Source organism: Podarcis vaucheri (genome assembly GCF_965113315.1).
Source record: "Podarcis vaucheri genome assembly, chromosome: 3".
In the NCBI taxonomy this organism is placed as follows: domain Eukaryota; kingdom Metazoa; phylum Chordata; class Lepidosauria; order Squamata; family Lacertidae; genus Podarcis; species Podarcis vaucheri.
The window spans coordinates 51,482,408-51,501,714 of record NC_138761.1 but is presented as its reverse complement, the minus strand read 5'-3'; the positions used below and the strand labels follow the sequence as shown (position 1 = coordinate 51,501,714).

The 19,307-nt window shown below is 41.8% G+C and overlaps 1 protein-coding gene across 2 annotated transcripts in view; it reads left to right on the top strand.

Moving 5' to 3' along the window:
- SMOC2 (SPARC related modular calcium binding 2) overlaps window positions 1–19,307 on the top strand; it is a 135,274-nt gene that overhangs the window by 61,416 nt on the left and 54,551 nt on the right. Inside the window, exons 1-6 of one of the 2 annotated variants that reach the window (XM_082217114.1) lie at window positions 286–696; window positions 3,384–3,490; window positions 4,243–4,342; window positions 8,895–8,942; window positions 15,524–15,574; window positions 16,545–16,619. In XM_082217114.1, coding sequence (XP_082073240.1) covers window positions 459–696; window positions 3,384–3,490; window positions 4,243–4,342; window positions 8,895–8,942; window positions 15,524–15,574; window positions 16,545–16,619 — 619 coding nt within the window. In that variant the 5' untranslated portion in view covers window positions 286–458. Of the gene's footprint in view, window positions 1–285; window positions 697–3,383; window positions 3,491–4,242; window positions 4,343–8,894; window positions 8,943–15,523; window positions 15,575–16,544; window positions 16,620–19,307 lie in introns of those variants that run through there. The other variant, XM_082217113.1, reaches the window with a different exon arrangement.

The following is a 19,307-nucleotide window of genomic DNA, read 5'->3' as shown; positions in this document are numbered from 1 at the left end:
AGGGTTGAGTGTTGATTTTATGCTCTTTATTTCAGCTCATGGTAAACAGTGAGTGAGTGTTTCCCCCCCCAAAAAAACCTCTGACTATATATACATTATTTACACAATGAGTCCCATGTGACCGACTGTTCCTGCAAGCCAATCAGGTTGTTGATTCACTTCATCCCGGAGCTGGATTGGGTGGCTCCTGCAGACCAGCTTGCTGCCTTCTAGGATCCTACCTGCCTATTGTTCTAGGATCCAAGTTCAGTACATAACACTGTGCTTGAATAATTCCAGAAACATTAGACTGCAGGTGTCATGTTCCATCAGATTTAACTTTCTGTAAACTCTGGAATATTAGATAGACGGCAAAGAAGGATGTTTCAGTCAGGAGAAATCTGTAGGAATTCATCTCTCTGGCACCCTTCAGTGATAATTCCAATATAAGAACTGATTTATAATACTATCAGCCTTGTATGAGAGAGCTTGGATGCAATCCTTCACACATTCTTTGGGAGACTAGGCGCAATGCATCTCAGTGGGGCTTGCTCCTGACAAAGTGCGTCGAGGATTGGAGCCCTCGCGTCCTGGAATTTAGATCACTTCTCCTTTTGACATTTAAACCACATGCTGCACTAAAAATGAAGACAGAAGTCCACCAAAGGAGAGATTTATTTTCAGTTGAAACACTCTCTCCATTAAAACCACATGCTAGTAAGTAACGTATAAGCAAACTTATAAGCTTAGGATAAGGCGTACGGTATGAAAGCTGGGCAAAGCAGTTGTGTTTTATTCTTACTTTTTAAAACATTGGCAGTTGACTACCACAGCAGAGCCCAACTACAGCAAGAGCCTTTGGTGTGAATTTAAGAAACTGGCCTTTATAGGGAAAAAGTGTCTCATGGCCCCTTAAAGATGAATGGATTTATTGTGGCAGATGCTTTGATGGACGAGGGCCCACTTCATCATCAGATGCCTCAGATATGAGGGAGTTTTCCTTCCAAAAACCAAAATGTCCTTCCAATGAGAGTAGGAAGTTTCGCTTTTTGGAAAGCAGAAATTTGTCATTAAATGTTGTCCATATTTAAACTGAACTTTTTTTAATTCCCCCAGTGTTGCAGTTTCAAGCACAGGAGTGATAAGCCTTTGAACTTCCATATATGCAGTGCTTTTTTCTGGGGGAATGCAGAGGTACGCATACCCCTAAACATTTTGTGATTCTTTTGTCCATTTACTGTATTTATTTTTCCCAATTTGAGCTCAAAAATGGTGATTTTCTTGAGTCGAAATGAGAGTACATTTTATTTTTTTAATAAAAAAAGCGCTGCATATATGTGTAAAAAAAAAACCCTCCCTCATGGAGTCTGGGGAGTCCAAGAAAACGAAGTGCACTTTTTATTGCAGATATTAATGTTGCAGTTTGGAGTGACTAGATGCACAGTAACTGAGTCCTTTTGGAAGAAAAACATTACCAAGGCCATAGGTTTAATTAAATATTTACTTGCAGAACTACCTTCAAAAACAAAACCATCAAAGACACATAAAAAATATCCATACAATAACTTGAGGTGTCCAGCACAGGCTCAGCATATTAGAAATAACTTTAACGTAATCAGAGCTGATAAACATAGCAGCCTCGCTCTCACTCTGTCCCTGTCTGTCTGTCTGTCTGTGTCTCTTCATTTCCTGCATTCCAGCCCCTTTAGCTTGGAGCTGTTTACCTGGAGAGCTTCATTTACATCCCTACTCCATGGAGCCTCACCATCTTGAGAGAGTGATGGCTCTTTTCTTTGTTCTCACATGATCTAAGGTTAATCACTCACATGTTAGATGCTAGAGAACAACAATTAATTAATTAATTATCAACTCAGTTAAAGCTGAGAGAGAGAGCTCTTCTTGTTGTACTTTAGCTTCAATGGAATATACCAGTTAAACCCTTTCACCAATACAGATAGACATTCCCATTTTAGTGTCAATTAAACGAATTATACTCAACAGTTTTAACAGCAGCAAGTATTGAAAGAAAACACCTAGTCCCTTTGGGGCAGGGGTGGGGGTGGTGGAGAATGATGGGGTAAGGATTTCAGGATAGGCTTCATAGGATTTCAAAGTAAGTTGAACTGTGAATCCAGGGGAGCAGGGAACTCATCACAGAATCAGATATTTTTACAGCATTAATTAAGTATGTATGCTAGTTAATGAATCCATTTGATTTCTACTTGGTGTTCAAATCTTATATTCATAATGGACTTTAATAGTTCAGTACTTAATTACAGTAACAGGAATTGGCTATAGAAGTCTTTACAGTATTAAATATGATGCTTGCAAAAGTGCATAATTTTTTTCTTTCCTTTTGGGCAAATTCCTGTGGTCCTGGTGCTGGTAAAGTCAACTATTTTCCTGGAAGACTGGAAATACAGCTTTGATTTTTCATGCCTAGATCAAAATTCAGGAATTCTGCTGTCCTTCTGATGACATCATCAGGAGCACACCATGGTTCCCTAATCCTTCCCCCACTCCATGCCTAAGTACTGCCCTTTCTGATTACCATATTTCTTTGTCATTTTCCCAGTCTAGTGGCAGTTACAGAAGTAGCAACAGCAGAAGTACTGAAAGGCCACAGCCATTTTTCTCCTTTTCCTTCTTTCTGGAATCTTAGTGTCTCAATGACCCTGGAAGATGTAGAAAACTGCATTTGCCAGTGTCTCTGACATCTGGGGTGTGTGTGGGAGGCATTTTATAGCTCCTTCTCTGCTGCTACTCTTGTTGCAGTTTCCATGGTCAGAACAGATATGTGAATAGGGGACAGAGAATCAAGGTCAAGGCTTCCTTTCTGGCTAAGATTAAGACCCAAGCCAGAAAATAACTTAATGGGTGAGGGGGACTGCTGCTTGATTCAATATATGCTTGAGCATTACAAGATGAACACATTTCTATTTCAACCCCCCCTCCAAATGTATGAAACATGGTATGACAGAGAAATATTAACCAGAAATGAGATATGTGTTGTTGTTTTTTCAAGCAAGCTATATTTCAGATGCATAGTTATATTCAGTACCCGGGGGGTGGGGGGTGGGAAGGCCTTCTGGTACATTAAGGCCGATCAGACAGCATGTGTGGCTGTTGTTATTGCAAAAATGGAGCAAGGAGCCATACAATTTTGCAAAGTATACTTCATGGTCATCTGGATCAGAGGATGAGTATTATATTCCTTTTGGGTGTTTCCTCAGTTTTCCTGGCTGAAGACTTGCTCTGAATATTCAAGGAGAAAACTGACAACCCAAAGGAAACTGTGCAGAGCCAGCCTATGGATTCGGTATCACTCACACCTATTCTATTTTATGGTATTCTGATGTACAGAGGCACTAACATTGTATTGGTTCCCCCCTCCCTTTCTTTAGATCTTTCAAGATGTGTGGCAGAGAGGAAGTACACTCAGGAACAAGCACGCAAGGAGTTCCAGCAAGTGTTTATTCCAGAATGCAACGATGATGGCACTTACAGCCAGGTTGGCCGAAAACTGTTGACTCTTTATCTGACATGTCTATCAATTCAGATTTATGTCTGTTGCATTTGGTTGCAATACCTCATTTTTCTGACTTAGAGTAACTATGTGTTGGCTCTGATGTCGCAATTCATATTTTAAAACAGCTAAAAGGAATATATATGCCTTTATAAACTTGGGAAAGTCAGACCTGAAGTCTTAGCTTAAGGCCAGTGAACTGTGTGACGTGTGGGTCTCACACTTGACTATAGTCAACAACATCATGAAGCGATATTTCTCCAGCTCTTTCCTGTCCATCTGGGAGAAAGTACATGATTACACTTTGAAAGTACAGTTAAAGACTAAATGTGTCCTTGTTGATTTCCAAAGTCTGGGGTGAACATCAGGTTTTGTCCCCTCTCAGCTGAGTCCCAGATTGCATCCCATGTCCTACGGGGATGGGGGGGGATGTCATTGATACTAGATAAAACTCTGGGTATTAGGTCTGAAGTGGCTTAGTCATGCTGGCCACATGGCCCAGAAAAACTGTCTGCGGACAAACACCAGCTCCCTTGGCCTGTAAAGCGAGATGAGCACCACAACCCCAGAGTCGTTCGCGACTGGACTTAATTGTCAGGGGTCCCTTTACCTTAAATGGTAATATAGAGGATTATGGCAGAGTATAGTAGCTAACTGATAAAACTGTTTTTAATGAAAATTTGAAACGCTAAACTGTGCATGTTCTGTTACATATACTTTGTGTTGTTTTCTGATAGGTTCAGTGCCACAGCTACACAGGCTACTGTTGGTGTGTCACTTCCAATGGTCGTCCCATCAGTGGTACAGCCGTGGCACATAAAACTCCACGTTGCCCAGGTAAAAACATATATCATGTTTTGAAGAATCAGTTCAACTTTTTATTTGACTGTTTTAATCCTGCTATAAACATATCATTTACCGGGAAAGAAAAGATCCTACATCTGGTGCAGTAATGGAAATTTCCTACACTCATAGATAGACATTTCAGCTTTCCTGAAAAGCTCAACTAATTCTCTGTTAAGGTTGGCTTTTAAGCCTCACACTGGATTAGATGATTTTTCTTCCTTCTTGGATTCCATGTGGTTTGGTTTCCCATCATTTGAGTGGAGTTATGAACTTTGGATTTGGATGAACCTCATGTCCCAACGTAATAGCCAACAGTACTTCAAACAGCAATCTAACTTCCTATTGAAGTCATTAAAAGAAGACTGTAGTTTTATAGATCTTCCTTGCAAAACTTAAATGACCTCAGACCGATATTTAGGTCAGGCCCACATGGGATCAGATTCAATCCCAAATTCAACCCACCGTTCAGTCCGCAATCTTGCAAGCCAAACAGCCAATTCCATATTTCACCTCTGAATCCTAAGATTCCCCAAACACCACTTAGAATCATAGAATCATAGAGTTGGAAGAGACCACAAGGGCCATCGAGTCCAACCCCCTGCCAAGCAGGAAACACCATCAGAGCACTCCTGACATATGGTTGTCAAGCCTCTGCTTAAAGACCTCCAAAGTAGGAGACTCCACCACACTCCTTGGCAGCAAATTCCACTGTCGAACAGCTCTTACTGTCAGGAAGTTCTTCCTAATGTTTAGGTGGAATCTTCTTTCTTGTAGTTTGGATCCATTGCTCCGTGTCCGCTTCTCCGGAGCAGCAGAAAACAACCTTTCTCCCTCCTCTATGTGACATCCTTTTATATATTTGAACATGGCTATCATATCACCCCTTAACCTCCTCTTCTCCAGGCTAAACATGCCCAGCTCCCTTAGCCGTTCCTCATAAGGCATCGTTTCCAGGCCTTTGACCATTTTGGTTGCCCTCCTCTGGACACGTTCCAGTTTGTCAGTGTCCTTCTTGAATTGTGGTGCCCAGAACTGGACACAGTACTCCAGGTGTGGTCTGACCAGAGCAGAATACAGTGGCACTATTACTTCCCTTGATCTAGATGCTATACTCCTATTGATGCAGCCCAGAATTGCATTGGCTTTTTTAGCTGCCGCGTCACACTGTTGGCTCATGTCAAGTTTGTGGTCAACCAAGACTCCTAGATCCTTTTCACATGTACTGCTCTCAAGCCAGGTGTCACCCATCTTGTATTTGTGCCTCTCATTTTTTTTGCCCAAGTGCAATACTTTACATTTCTCCCTGTTAAAATTCATCTTGTTTGTTTTTGCCCAGTTCTCTAATCTGTCAAGGTCGTTTTGAAGTGTGATCCTGTCCTCTGGGGTGTTAGCCACCCCTCCCAGTTTGGTGTCATCTGCAAATTTGATCAGGATGCCCTTGAGTCCATCATCCAAGTCGTTGATAAAGATGTTGAATAAGACCGGGCCCAAGACAGAACCCTGTGGCACCCCACTAGTCACTCTTCTCCAGGATGAAGAGGAACCATTGATGAGCACCCTTTGGGTTCGGTCAGTCAGCCAGTTACAAATCCACTGAGTGGTAGCATAGTCAAGACCGCATTTTACCAGCTTCTTTACAAGAATATCATGGGGCACCTTGTCAAATGCCTTGCTGAAATGGGGGCATTTGGAGATCCAACACAGTGTCAAGGTTTAAGAAGGTTTAAGGTGGCCCTACAAAGAAACCTGCATTTCTTTCCCCCCACTGTCCCACCTCACTTTCCCCCACTCTTGCCTATGGCAGCTTCTGGGGCTAGATATCTGAAAACTGGGGCAATGAACATCTCTGAATGAGAGGCATGTTCCATTGATACTGAAAGAGGTGGTGGTACATGCCTTATGGAAAAACCTATTGTTGGGTCACTTAGATTTGGATGATTATCATCCAAGCAGTATCAAATACTGCTCCCTCCCCCAAGTGGCTAGTGGCTAGTCAACTCCAGGCTTTCTTTGATTATACTGATTATCAAGATCCCTTCTAGTTTGGTTTTGGCTTTTGGGGGCGGGGGGGGGGCAGAAACTGCCTTGGTTACTCTAGTAGATAATTTGCCTAGAATTGCCTTTTGATATGCAAATAAAATTGGTCCCCAGATCTTAGCCCCCGCCTCTCACAAAGAGAATAATTGTCAAATCAATGGGCTCAGGGACTGTGGGCAACAGTGATAAAAAACATATGTGGATGAAGGTGTTCCAATAAATCCAGTGCATTTTAAAATCCTTAAGTGGGCACGATCTAGTCAAAGTTCACCCCTTTTAACTGTGGAGAGCATTGAACTTCTGAGTTAACTCAAAGCCTTGAGGCTTCACAAAAACCTCAAACTGATGGGTTTACTATTGGATGCTTTACGAAACATAATTCAGTCTGTTTTATATTTATATTTGGTCATCCATGATACTTACTTGGGTGGTAGGGTGGATATATCAAATTAGTGTTGAAGCTCATCCCCCCCCTCCCGGCTCCCTTTGTGTTTCTTGCACAAAACATGGACATGATCCATGTTTAAAAATAAGCTTTATTTGTGTAATATTAATTTAAAATTCATTACATTATGGAGTTGGGGAAAACATCCTATATTCTTCCTCTGCAAGGGTCCTAGAAGATAAATTAATTACTTGGTTTGGTGTGATACAATAGACTGTAGGTGGAATTCAACATTGCTTAGAACTATTCTAAGGGTTCTCCCCTAGTTTGAGCCAATTTCAGTGCACCTGGATCATTGGGGGGGGGCGGAAACCCATCGCACAGGTGGAAGACCTCATGCTGGGCTTGCACTAATAGGACTCATTAGGTAGAGATGCCATATTTCGAAAAGTGAAAATCTGGACAGAAAAGTTGTTGAGCTTGCAAAATCGCAAATAAATTGGGCGTCTTTGAGCTATTTTTTGAGGGAAATCAGCAAAAATAGCTTTGCAGACATTGGTTGCCATACATCCGGATTATCCCTGATAAACTGCCTGGGCACTGCTTTTGGCTGCAGTATTCCAGGTATGTCCAGGAAATTCTGGACACAGGGCAACCCTACATAAGGTGAATCCTGCTTTCAGTTCTCATACATTTTGTTCCTTCAGCGGGTTTTTCATGGCCTTGGATGTACCCCTAGAAATTGCCTGTAGCTAAACTACACACCTTGTTAGCATTCCCCCTGAATCCTCACTAGATTCACTCACGTCTATCTGCATTATGCCACCCACTGAACTCTTTCAACACTGTTCTTGCAGATTAACTGAAATCCCAGTTATTTGTTATCTAACTCATTGCCTTCCACATGAGCTCACGTAGGTCACAGTGTAACTCTATGGATGCAACATTCCTGTGCATCTGAACTCCTTGTTATCTGCATGTTCCCACTGCTTCCTGGACAAGGCTGTTTGGATAAATGAGGCTATGCTGTGTTTGCTAGAATTGATCCACCTTTGAAAAACAGTTAGGCTACCAATATTAAAATCAACTTTGCACACCCCAGTCTTAGACGATGGGCGCTAAGCATTATTACAGTTCACAGGTTCTCCAGTGCTCCCCCTGCCCCCATTAGTCTACTATTGTAAGAAAATCAGTCAACTTGAGAGGTACAGAGTAATCAAATGTGCTCTCCTGGCAGCATAAAGACAGCATAAAGATAAATACTCCCATCCCCCACAAACTGTCTGCTGAAAAGTACCAGATGCAACACAGACATTTTTACTGCTCCCTAAGTCAAGATATCAACATTTAGGGAACTGAAAGAAATTCCAGAGCCACTGAGCCCTTGGGAGACGGAACGGAAATTTAGAAACAGGTGTTAAATGGTTGCAGGAAAACGTGATGTATGTACACCCTGTTGTTAGCTAACGTTTCCCCTGAAGTTGTGTGCAAAAATCTTTGCTTCTGCATAGTTTTTTCCTCATGCGCTTAGCACTATAGGAGTTGTGAACAGCATCCTGTAAGTGCTTCACAGAATCATTTGTTTTGCTTTCCCTCCTCAGTTCTTATATATTACCACAACCTTGCCAAAGTTGCCAACTCGCTCTCCTTGGGGCAGATTGACCAGTGTGCATTTTGCAAACACATGGCTTCCCACAAGAATTCTGGGAACTGTGTTTTGCTAAGAGTGCTGGGAATGGTAGCTGTGCGAGGGGAAAGCTCTAGGTCCCAGGATTCTTTGAAGGAAGTCATGTCCTTTAGAAGTGTGCTGACTGTGATTTAAAAGTATAAGGTGGAAATCAATGGTCATGCTATGATGAATGCTCTGTCTGCACAAGTATTTCAGCTTGCCAGACAGAATGATCTCCCACTCCTCCCCCGTGCACTGTTCTGGGGGAGTCCGTTTTGGGAGCGTGAGGGAAGAGGGTGGGAAGCATCATTGTGCAAATGGCAATCTTTGCACAGAGCTTCCACTGGCGGGGCTTGTTAAATGAATCCCACCCACTGTGTGGATCTGCTCTTGATCACACATCTGCTTTCCCCTCCTCTAATTCACCTTTCCCCCCTTCTCCAACCTTTTAGGTTCCCTAAATGAGAAGCTGCCACAACGTGAAGGTACAGGAAAAACAGGTAAATATCTTATAATGAAATAGGGAATTTCCTCTCCATTGGCTATGGACATGTCTTTTGCCTGATAGAAGCCGCACAGGATAAGCCTGGGCACAGAGATGATTCTGTGAGATCCGACACCATTCATGCCTAGAAAATTAAGCAGCCATTGCTTTAATGATAGGTCTGCACCAACTGCTTTTCTCTGGATATATCTCCACTGCACGCAGGGAACAATTGGCACAGTCTGCCCTGATTAAGGTGTTATACATTTGCCTGCAATGTTTTTTGCCATGTCTAGTTAAACATGACAAAGACATGTTTCCGCTTGATATGGCAGGCTCAGGGCTTACTTGTATGTTCCCCCACTTTATCCTTACAATAACCCTGTGAGATAGGTAGATAGGATAGGAGATAATACCGGGCTGAATATTACCCAGTGAGCTTGATGGATTGGTGGCGATTTGACCCTGGGTCTCCCTAGTTCAATGCCAAGACTCTAACCAGCCTGTTGTTTCAAGCAGCTAACTTGATTTAGTTTTGGGTGTAAACCTGCTGGCAAGTAGAGGCCACATCCTGGTGGATTTCTGTAGATATAAATCTCCTGAAAAATATTCCTGCCTGACATTCTAAACAGCAAGCTGGAGCACATTCCTGTGGGGTAATCTACTGCAAATAAAAATAAGGTTGGATGCCTACGGACAAGCAGATGTATTAACGTTATCTTAGCAGTATTCATATTTTTGCTTTCACTCAGCCTGCAACAGAAGAGTCCCAGAGCTATCGAACATTATTGCCCTGAGATGACTGTCACATTTCCCCACAACCTTGAAGCACAGTTGTCCTGTGACTATCTAAGGGATGTAGCAAAGATCCACACATTTGAATATAAAGCTACAAGCATTTGAGCAAAAGTGAGCACCCTGCCTGAATGTTTGTGAGCATGATTGAGGCAAGCAGGACCTGTGCTAGCCATGTCCTGTGACTGCCGCTGCTTCTTTCCCCTGCCTCAAGGCGCAGTAAATCATTTCACGCCTTGGAGAGAGATATCCCACCTGGGATGAGACTTTGTGACCATTCCCTGATCTTCTTGTTCTAATTGGACATTCAGAAAAGTACTCAAGCCTTTCAGGGCAGGCAACAGGATGCTCACATGTGTTCCTATGCAGCCACATATAGGGGCACCCTAAATGCTTCCAGACAACAGGATTAGTTACCTAATGAGGTAGTTAAAAAATGCATTATCCTCTACTTTCATATTTCCCCTTTGTGGACTTCCATTGTGTACTCTGACATTTCATCCTTTGGAATTAATTATTTTTTACATCCAACCTAATTATTTCAGTTCTAGACATCTGGAACTAGACATATGACCATATTCCCAGGGCTCCCCCCCCCAACCAGAACTTGCTGGAACTCAGTTCCTGCACCTCTCAGGAGGGAGCCACTGAAATTATAAGACAACAAGGGAGGAATTCATGGTGAGTTCCGACACCTCTTTTTCTAAAAAAACCAGCACTCCATATTCCTTGTCTAAGTTACTGGCCTCAGCCATCATTTCAGTAGAGCAGCCTAAATAAGTATTGCTATGCAAATGGGAATGGAAAGCTGTGGATTTTCCTCCTTGAACTAAGACAATTGTTTCTAACTCATCTGAGATTAAACCTTTTCTACTTTCAAAATATCAATTGTATCAAAAGTAGATTCTCCATTAAATTGTTGCATTGCTGTGTTGTTTTTAAAAAAGTCTCTATTAACTCTCATCCTAGTGTATCAGACCATTCTGCATCTTTTTGTAAGGCCAATTTTGGTTTAGGATCAAAATGTCAGTGCCATTATTTCATCCATCACTGTGGCAACTGAGGTTAAATTCTCTTACAATGAGTTATTGTAATGATTTAAACTGATGGATCATATTCAGAGCCAAGCAGTTGCTGTTATTATTAATGATATATCCTTATAGCTTTTTATGTGCTGGTGCTAAAATCATTCATATGTCTGGACCAGTTTACCTCCCACTGTAGTCGGTGGCATTAGCGCCAAGATTAATGGTAATGCATATTCAACTATATTTAATATGTGTGGGGTTTTTCCCTCCCTCTAAGTGCCCAAGCTAAGGATATGTGACAGATGGGAAATTATGTAACTATCCTTAATTTATGATCCTGCACAGGATCCTTAGGAATAATTGCCATTTTATGTTTTACTCCTATGAAAAGAATCAGTAGCTGTTTAAACTGAGTAATATAAATTATGCATATATTACTCGAGGACAATCTTTCTTTGATACATTTGCCAGGCAAATGCGTAGGCTCCAGGTGTTCATAACTTTCTGAAGAAACTCAATACAGATCATAAATTTTGTTGTTTTGGCACTTTGTGTAGCCAGCATGCGCTGTGCCCATCTTTAAAAGTTTCCTGGATTTTGAGGCTGGGCAGCAATGAATAAGTTTTATCACCTGCCCCCAGCTACAAACAGTGCCTGATATATATGGAACAAAACCAGGTGTGAACCTGGAAACTTTATAAAGCCAACTCCTGCCATGGAGGCCAGTCAGCTGCCAGACCCTATTTACCTAAACATGGCAGAATTACTGTTAGGCTTAATACTTCGCAATGTTCACCATTCAAACATCTTGAATGATGTTTAAGGGGTGTCTTGGGATCCCAGTTGCCAGTCAGAGCCAACATGTGTTTTGTATGATCAGCATGTTTTGCCTTGAAAGTTTTTGCAGGGATCAGCTATACGTATTCCTTGTAATGTTATCAGACCTTTAAAAGGCACTCAGTTAAAAAAAAAACACAACACTATATTTTTAGTGTCAAGGTGAAGTTGGACATAGGATTAGAATTAGTATTATTTGCATTTAGGATTTTCTGGGCCTCCTCTCCCAGCAATGTCTTGCACCCCCCCCCCAAAAAAAATATCCGCCCTCATCTTAAAGTCCACAAATATAAAACATGATGCTTTGTTGCCTCCATTATAAAAATGTTCATATTCATGTAATTTGTGCATCTGTATTTCATAGAAGCATAGAATTGTAGAGTCGGAAGTGACCCCAAATGTTGTGTAGTCAAACCCCCTGAATGCAGAAATCTTAGCAGGTCAAGGGAGCCTTTTTGTGCATTTCCATGTATGTTTCTTTAGACATCACCAATATACTTTTGTACATACAACGACCACTCCCCACATCAAATGGAGGGCATTTTTTGTGTGGTTGCGTGCAGCCCCTCCGATCCTACGTGGCTCCCTAAAATACAGCCTGGCTTTGCCCCCTCCCACGCTGGATACCTGGAGGTTCCCGTCTAACCTCAGAGTCATTCTTCCACTAGGGATTCACCGGTCGAGTGGAGATTCCTTGGAATCTCCCAACATCCTCCCCCTTTGGGGTTGGGGGGGGTCTCTGCCTGTCCACACAAATATATGGTTGCATGCCACCCTAATGTCCCAGCAGTGTGAGGTTCCAGGCACTTACACAGAGTTCAGTTTCCTTGGAATGAGGGACAAAGGAGACTGTGGTGTCTTTAGGATATATGGTTGATTTGCACATATAAACAACCTGAGTCTATGATGGAAGGGCTTATGGCAGAGAGCCACTTCCTTTGTTATGTTAACCACCCATACTTAGTGGGCCATTGCCAAGAAGCTGGCTTGGCTATTCCAGCTATTGGATCCTTGTTGGATCTAGGAATTGGAAGGGACTTGGGCACCCAGCCAACCCGTCCCAAACTCACAACTCTATGAACAGCCAGCAGCAGAACTTGCAGTGCAATGGAGACACTCTCCTGACACCTGGATAGGAATGGGGATGGGGTGAGTCAGCAGCAAGTTGGGGGCCACATGGTTGCACCAGTGAGACTTGCCACTGCCACTCTGGTGCTTCTTCTGGTGCAACCTCACAACCCCTAACCCAACAGCCACCCCTGCCTAATCCTGTCCAGCAGCAATGATGTCAGGATTTCACCCCACCACATGCACAGCTGAGCAGTTGCCAAGGAAGTTATGCTGGCAGAAGCAACTACATAGGCTGCCGGGGTTTTAGGTGACAATGGGGGGGGGGTCGGACACAGCAAAGAAGGGCAGCAGCTCTCTTAGTGCTAGTCATCTGCTCAGACGTGCAGGAGCAGAAGCTGACTAAATTCAAGTTTCCTTCCCTTCACCGACTACTTCATCATTATTATTTTTGGCATTCTTGAAAAAAATTGTGCTCTCTCCGATGAGCATTAATCCTAGCAAACACCTCTGTGATTCTTACCTGAGAAATGTTTGCTGGCAAGCGGAGTCTGTGGGAGATGCCAGTAACTCAGCTAAATATCTAAAACCAGCCATGAAATAATGATTTACGAAGTTGCTTGCATGATGTAAAAAGGCCCTGTGGCACCCTTTTAGGAATCTGATGCAAACAGAAGGGTATTTGTTTCAACAAATTCAAACAAATTTCTCAGCAGCGCAGCCACCGTACACACAAAAAGAGACTAGCTGTCCTCTCTCCAAAAAATCTTGGCTTCCTCTTGTCAGCTTCTTGCCTTTTCTCTCTCGTCTGCCAGATACTGTGTTCCTCTCATTTTGTGCAATATTGCTTGAACATTATGAGAGAAAGTCTCTCTCTCTCTCTCTCTCTCTCTCTCTCTCTCTCTCTCACACACACACACACACGGCTCTTTCTAGACTCTTCAGAGGCAGCTGTTTCCTTGAGAGGTTACTTGAGTTACCCACAAGTTAGCCTCACACAGAATGCTGTCGGTATTCTCATGGCATCTTAATGTTCTTTGGCAGTGGCCACTATTGATGACAGGCCAGTGCAGTTGCAGTGTATACTATTGCTGTACAGGACTGTGACTTGATGATGGCAAGGTTCTGGAGAGACTCACCTGCTCTACACTGGAAAGGCCTTTTAAACATCACTTAGTCAGCTGCATCGGTGCATTCCTTTTGTTTGGGGAACATCATCATCATTTTAGTTGGTTAGCTATAACCAACCAACCAACTATATACCACTTGATTATAAAAGAAAAACTCTAATATTATTATATTCTTCCAAAGAATAAAAAAAGAAGAATATAAAATAGAACACTGAAATTATCTATAAAAACAGATTAAAACAGTGGTGTTTTTGTAAAGTTTAAAATCCACACCAGCTTTGGTTTTGACTGCTATCCGGCATCCAAGCAATATACAGCTTCAGATGAAACACAGTCCACAGGCAACAGCCCTGGTCATTTCAGTAAGGTTTCAAGAGTCTTATTCCCGTTATTCCAGTCTTTCTTCGAAGGCTGGAGAACTTGTAGCTTTCTGAAGTGCCATCTTGCACCAGCCCTAGCCATCATGGCTCACAGTCAGATGCCCCATCCTTGCTTATGTGAAAAGATGAATTTCAGACAAACTTTCCCCCCCTCCCCATGTAAATAACGAAAGCATTGTTTTCCCAAAGTGCTTTGATTTTGCAAAGGTTTTGTAGCATTTGGTCTTAACTTGAACCAACACATCGATCTCTTTCTATTTCTACTATACTGTATTTTCCTTTGTTGGGCAGCGTGAGTATAGGAAATATGCAGAAAGAAAGCAAATCAAAACTTGTCTAGAGAACTTGTTTGTGTAATCTGAAGAAGAATTAGCAGCATTTTGCTGTGCCAAACTCTGCTTTTGTTTCAGGTTTCTGTAAATCCAGTTGCCTGCTGCATACAGGCCATTTCTTTCAGGCTGTACACAGACCAAATGGATGGTCTATATTGCTTGGTCTGAGCACAGAGAAAACGGATGGTTGGCATTGTTTGGTCAGAGCACAGACTGAAGAAGTGCATTTCCCCAACACTTGTGATTTCACAAAAAAAGCACTTTGTGCTCTTGACAGACTATTCAGACAACCTGTTTGCCATGCAAACACTTATAAAACTCTTTCCTGTGTGGGTATCTCTCTTTATTATTTGGCAAATGGCTTTTTGTATAGATCTGCCCACATGAACCTTTGTAAAAGAAAACTCTCAAAGCAGTTTTGAATCAAGGGGTGTATAAATGATAAGAAATAAAATTAATGAGTTTTTGCTGACAAAGCAGGAATCTCTGCAAATGCATTTTGGATTTAGTAACTAAACTGGCCAGAGCCTCAAGAAACATTCCCTTGGCACCATCTATGCACAAAAGGGAGATATTTATCTTGTGAACCTCTCTGAAATCTTTTAATGAAGGGTGGTATATAAATCTAATAAATAAATGAAAAACAAAAATATTGGCATGTTTCAGGAGACCCTTCTAAATGAGAGGAGATCCACCCCACCTCCCAACAGCCCAATGAGGCTTAGGGGCACAGAATGCTGATTGGAAGTCTTGATGGGGTAGGGGAGACACAGCCAATGAGGGGAGAGGAAAAGGATTCCTATACAAGCTGGGCAAAATTTTGTTGAAGGTCCCACTTGTACCATTCAAATGTGAAAGGCTTTTTTTATTAAAAAAAATTGTATATGATACCACTGATATTATTTGCTTATGTATTGGATGGCTTGGGCTACATGCATTTTTTTTAGTCTCAATCAAGTATGTCCCCTTATTTAGCTTACTCTCATAATTGTAGTCTCCTTGCAAATCTTTTCCATTCTGAATTCAGATGATGCTTCAGCTCCTGCACTGGAGACTCAGCCCCAAGGTGATGAAGAAGGTGAGCATTTCTGGAAATGGGATGGGGAGACTACGGAAACAATGTCTGTCTATCTATCTATCTATCTATCTATCTATCTATCTATCTATCATCTATCTATCTATCATCTATCTATCTATCTATCTATCTATCTATCTATCTATCTATCATCTATCTATCTATCATCTATCATCTATCATCTATCATCTATCATCTATCATCTATCATCTATCTATCTACATACATACACCATTTGCTCACAGTATTATGTCGCAGAAAAGATCCCTATTTTTCGTGTGTTTCTAGGAGATACCCTAGAAGAACATAACCCTTTTACATGTTTGATGAAAGTAACTTTCTGCATGCAGTGAAGTGAAATTTTTCATGGAGAACTGGGCTATCAGCAACTACTAGCCACAGTGGTTGTGTTCTTCCTCCACTGTCAAAAGGCAATGCGCCTCAGTCTCTGGGAATCCAAGTAGGGAGAGTGTTGTTGAAACTTGGGTCCTGCCTGCTTTTGGCTACTGTGAGAACAGGCTGCTGGACTAGATGGGCCTTTGGCCTGATCCAGCAAGGCTTTTCTTCTCTTTGTATGCCATCAGTGAAAGCTTATGCTACAATACATACACTTTCAACCTTTAAGGCGGTACAATAATTTTTGTTGGTCTCCAAAGCTCACATAGCTCAATAAGGAACTGTGACGGACTTCATAAGCACAGCAGGGTTTATGACTGAAGAATATGAACTGCACTGACTATCCCATTAAATCTTCAATTTAAAGTGTCATTTAATATGGACATGATTTCTATTCATAACATGCACTTCATCTGCTCTTAAATATCACTATTCAACCTTTTCTAAACTTGTTTCTCAATAAGAAATCAGCCTTGCTGTGTTTATTAGGTTACTTAATATTTTCTTGCAATAAATCTAGTCTGTCATCACTTATATTTTCTGTTATAATGATCTCATTTTGTTCTTAATTTTCTAGATATAGCTTCGCGTTACCCTACATTATGGACTGAGCAAGTAAAGAGCCGACAGAATAAGACCAATAAAAATTCTGGTAAGATGATAGAGCATAATTATTTTGATGCAGTTAATAAAGCTAAAATTAAAACAGAGCCTTAGCTAAGTTTCATACTTAGATATTACCCCCTCCCCCTTATAATCCTTTCAAGTTAACCAGGATCCCATTTTTGTAGCTTTCCTTCTTCTTTAACACTTGGTGAAGGACATGAATGGCTACCACAGGTTACCACAGGGATTGACCCTTCATTTCCACCACTCCCCAGCTTGGAACTCATATTTGTTATCAAACAGATGGCCACTTATGTGTGTCCCCCAAAAAAGGAAATTCATCACCAAACCAAAGGGGGGGAATGGGGTACAGATTTGCATAAAATTTGCATATGATTATTCTAATTTAAATTGAAATACAATATATCTCACCATACTAGAATAGACTGTGACCATGTGCCTGCTCAGTCTGCTGTAAAGGTGTTGATGGTTGATGGGCAGCTTCACAGCTGATGCTTTCTCTTATTAGGGTTCTTTAAACTGGGCAGCTCTTCAAACAGAAGATGCCTTCAAATAAAGGATTCTTCTATGAAAGATAGAGAAACAGAATACAGTCCTTTGCAAAGTATGAGTACGGGTGGGTTGAGGAAGCCAAAAATTCCTCTGCAGGTTGGGTTTTGATTTGAAGAGAATTCATTTGAGGCAGGCATTGATGAGCCCCCAAAGACTGTATATGAGCCTGCCTCTGAAGAATGTCACAAGTATCTCTAAGCTTCAGCAGTGATTGAAAAGGTATTGTGATGGGTGCACAGAAGCAGGAAAAGGATGTTGCCATTGAGTGGGTTGGAATGACACTATGCCCTTACCAGTAAGACCTGCAGAGCAACTGTGGAGGCAGCTGTAGCCAAGTGCTTAGCTTTTGTTTGGCTACACACACACAGCTTGGGCTGCATACCTGAAAATTTACAAAAAATAATAATTCTGAACTAGGGGAGAAATTCAGTTGGGTTCACATTTTTACACCCCCTTTCCCAATTTGCACAAAAAAAAAAATCAACTGTACCCCGTAATTTGCACTTCTCTCACCTTTGTGGAGCAATTCTCTATCGAAAATTGCGTGCAGAAGTTCACGTAGTAGGTGAAACTGCCTATAAAGTGAAACAGAAAGACAAAAATGCATGACATTAGGATAAATGGGGAAAACTGAGAGGAAGTAAAATGGGCAGATTTGTCTAGCCCTCTTGTGAGCATAGAACTTCCATTGCTGAAGCACATCATTTAACATGGTGATGGTGTGGAGCTTCCCTCCATTCTGGAATATCCTCTAATGCCATCTTTTTCTTTTATTCCCCTTTTCTTGGCACAGAGAGTCAGAAAGAGAATACAAAAGGACTGTTTAGACAACGTGTAATTGGTGTATTGGAAATTTAGATTGTTATTTTTCTGACTGATATGCAAGGGAACACAGCATCCTTGAGAGAGTAAAACAAAATGAAACAAAACCTAGAAATGCTTCATTTTAAGTGGTATTTATTTCATTTTTATTGCACTGGAGATTAGTTAGGGCCAAAAGCAAAGGAGTTATTGTGTTTGGAACCAACTTTACTTATTCAAGAGTCTCACGTGTGCAAATGCAAGAGGCCACAAACGAAAACAAAATTGCAACCAGTATTCACCCTAGTGTAGCACTTTGTGGGCTGTAAAAGCCAGCTTAACAGTCCAATCCTATTAATATAGTATAGAGCAGAGCAGTTCCTAGGATCTGGCAGGAATGTCTCAGTTCCTATCTGGGGCATAATAGATGTACTTGATCTAGCCAGGGTGGAGGGCTGTTCCAATCCTATTGCTGGCATAACTGTTTGCCAGTGTTTTCTCAGCGTAAAGGCTTAAAACATTTGAGGGGTGAGAAGAAGTGAAGAGAGGTCAGGGCCACCAATAATCTGGAAGAAATGCCTGGAGATCACAAATGCAGGTGGAAAAAGAAAGAAGCTTTCAGGTGCATCAGGAAGTAATTTATTAGACTTAACAGAGCAGCACAGCTGTCTGCATGTTTGGACTCCCCTTGGGGGCGTGGCTGTGGAATCTGTCATGATGAGCTCCTGCACTTTAACATTTGTCACCGGACCCAACATGTTTTGACATAGGGCTTCTTCAAGGGCACTGTGAATGCATTCCCTTGAAAAGAGAGAGTGCAAAAAGCACAGTCGTTTGGCTGTAGCTGCAGTTTTGGTCACATCCATGTCGTCTATTTAAAGGACCAAAGAATCATGGGAACTGTAGTTTGCTAAGGATGCTGGGAATTGTACCTCTGTGAGGGATAAACTACCATTCCCAGGATTCTTTGGGGGGAGCTGTGTCCTTTAAATGCATGGTGTGGATGTGACCCTCATCTCACAGCACCCTTGAAGACCTTTGTTGAAAAGCACTGGCCTATAAGTCACTTCCCTGGGCACCTGAAGATTCCTCTTTCCTTTTCCCTCATAAAAACTCTGCAATGTGGCAACAAGAAAGCTACCCAGCCAGCCCGGAAGCCAACATTTTTGTTGCTGTCCTGGGATATGGAGGAGGGTGAGAGACAAGTGTGTTCTCCCTTCACTAACTTTTCTCATGGTAATCCATTCTCTGTCCCCTCTTATTTAAAGGAGTAACTGTACCTCACCAAGTTGTTAAGATAATGAAGAAAGGTTCTTGAGGTGTTTCTGAGGACAAAGATATACTCAGCTGTTTTTACATT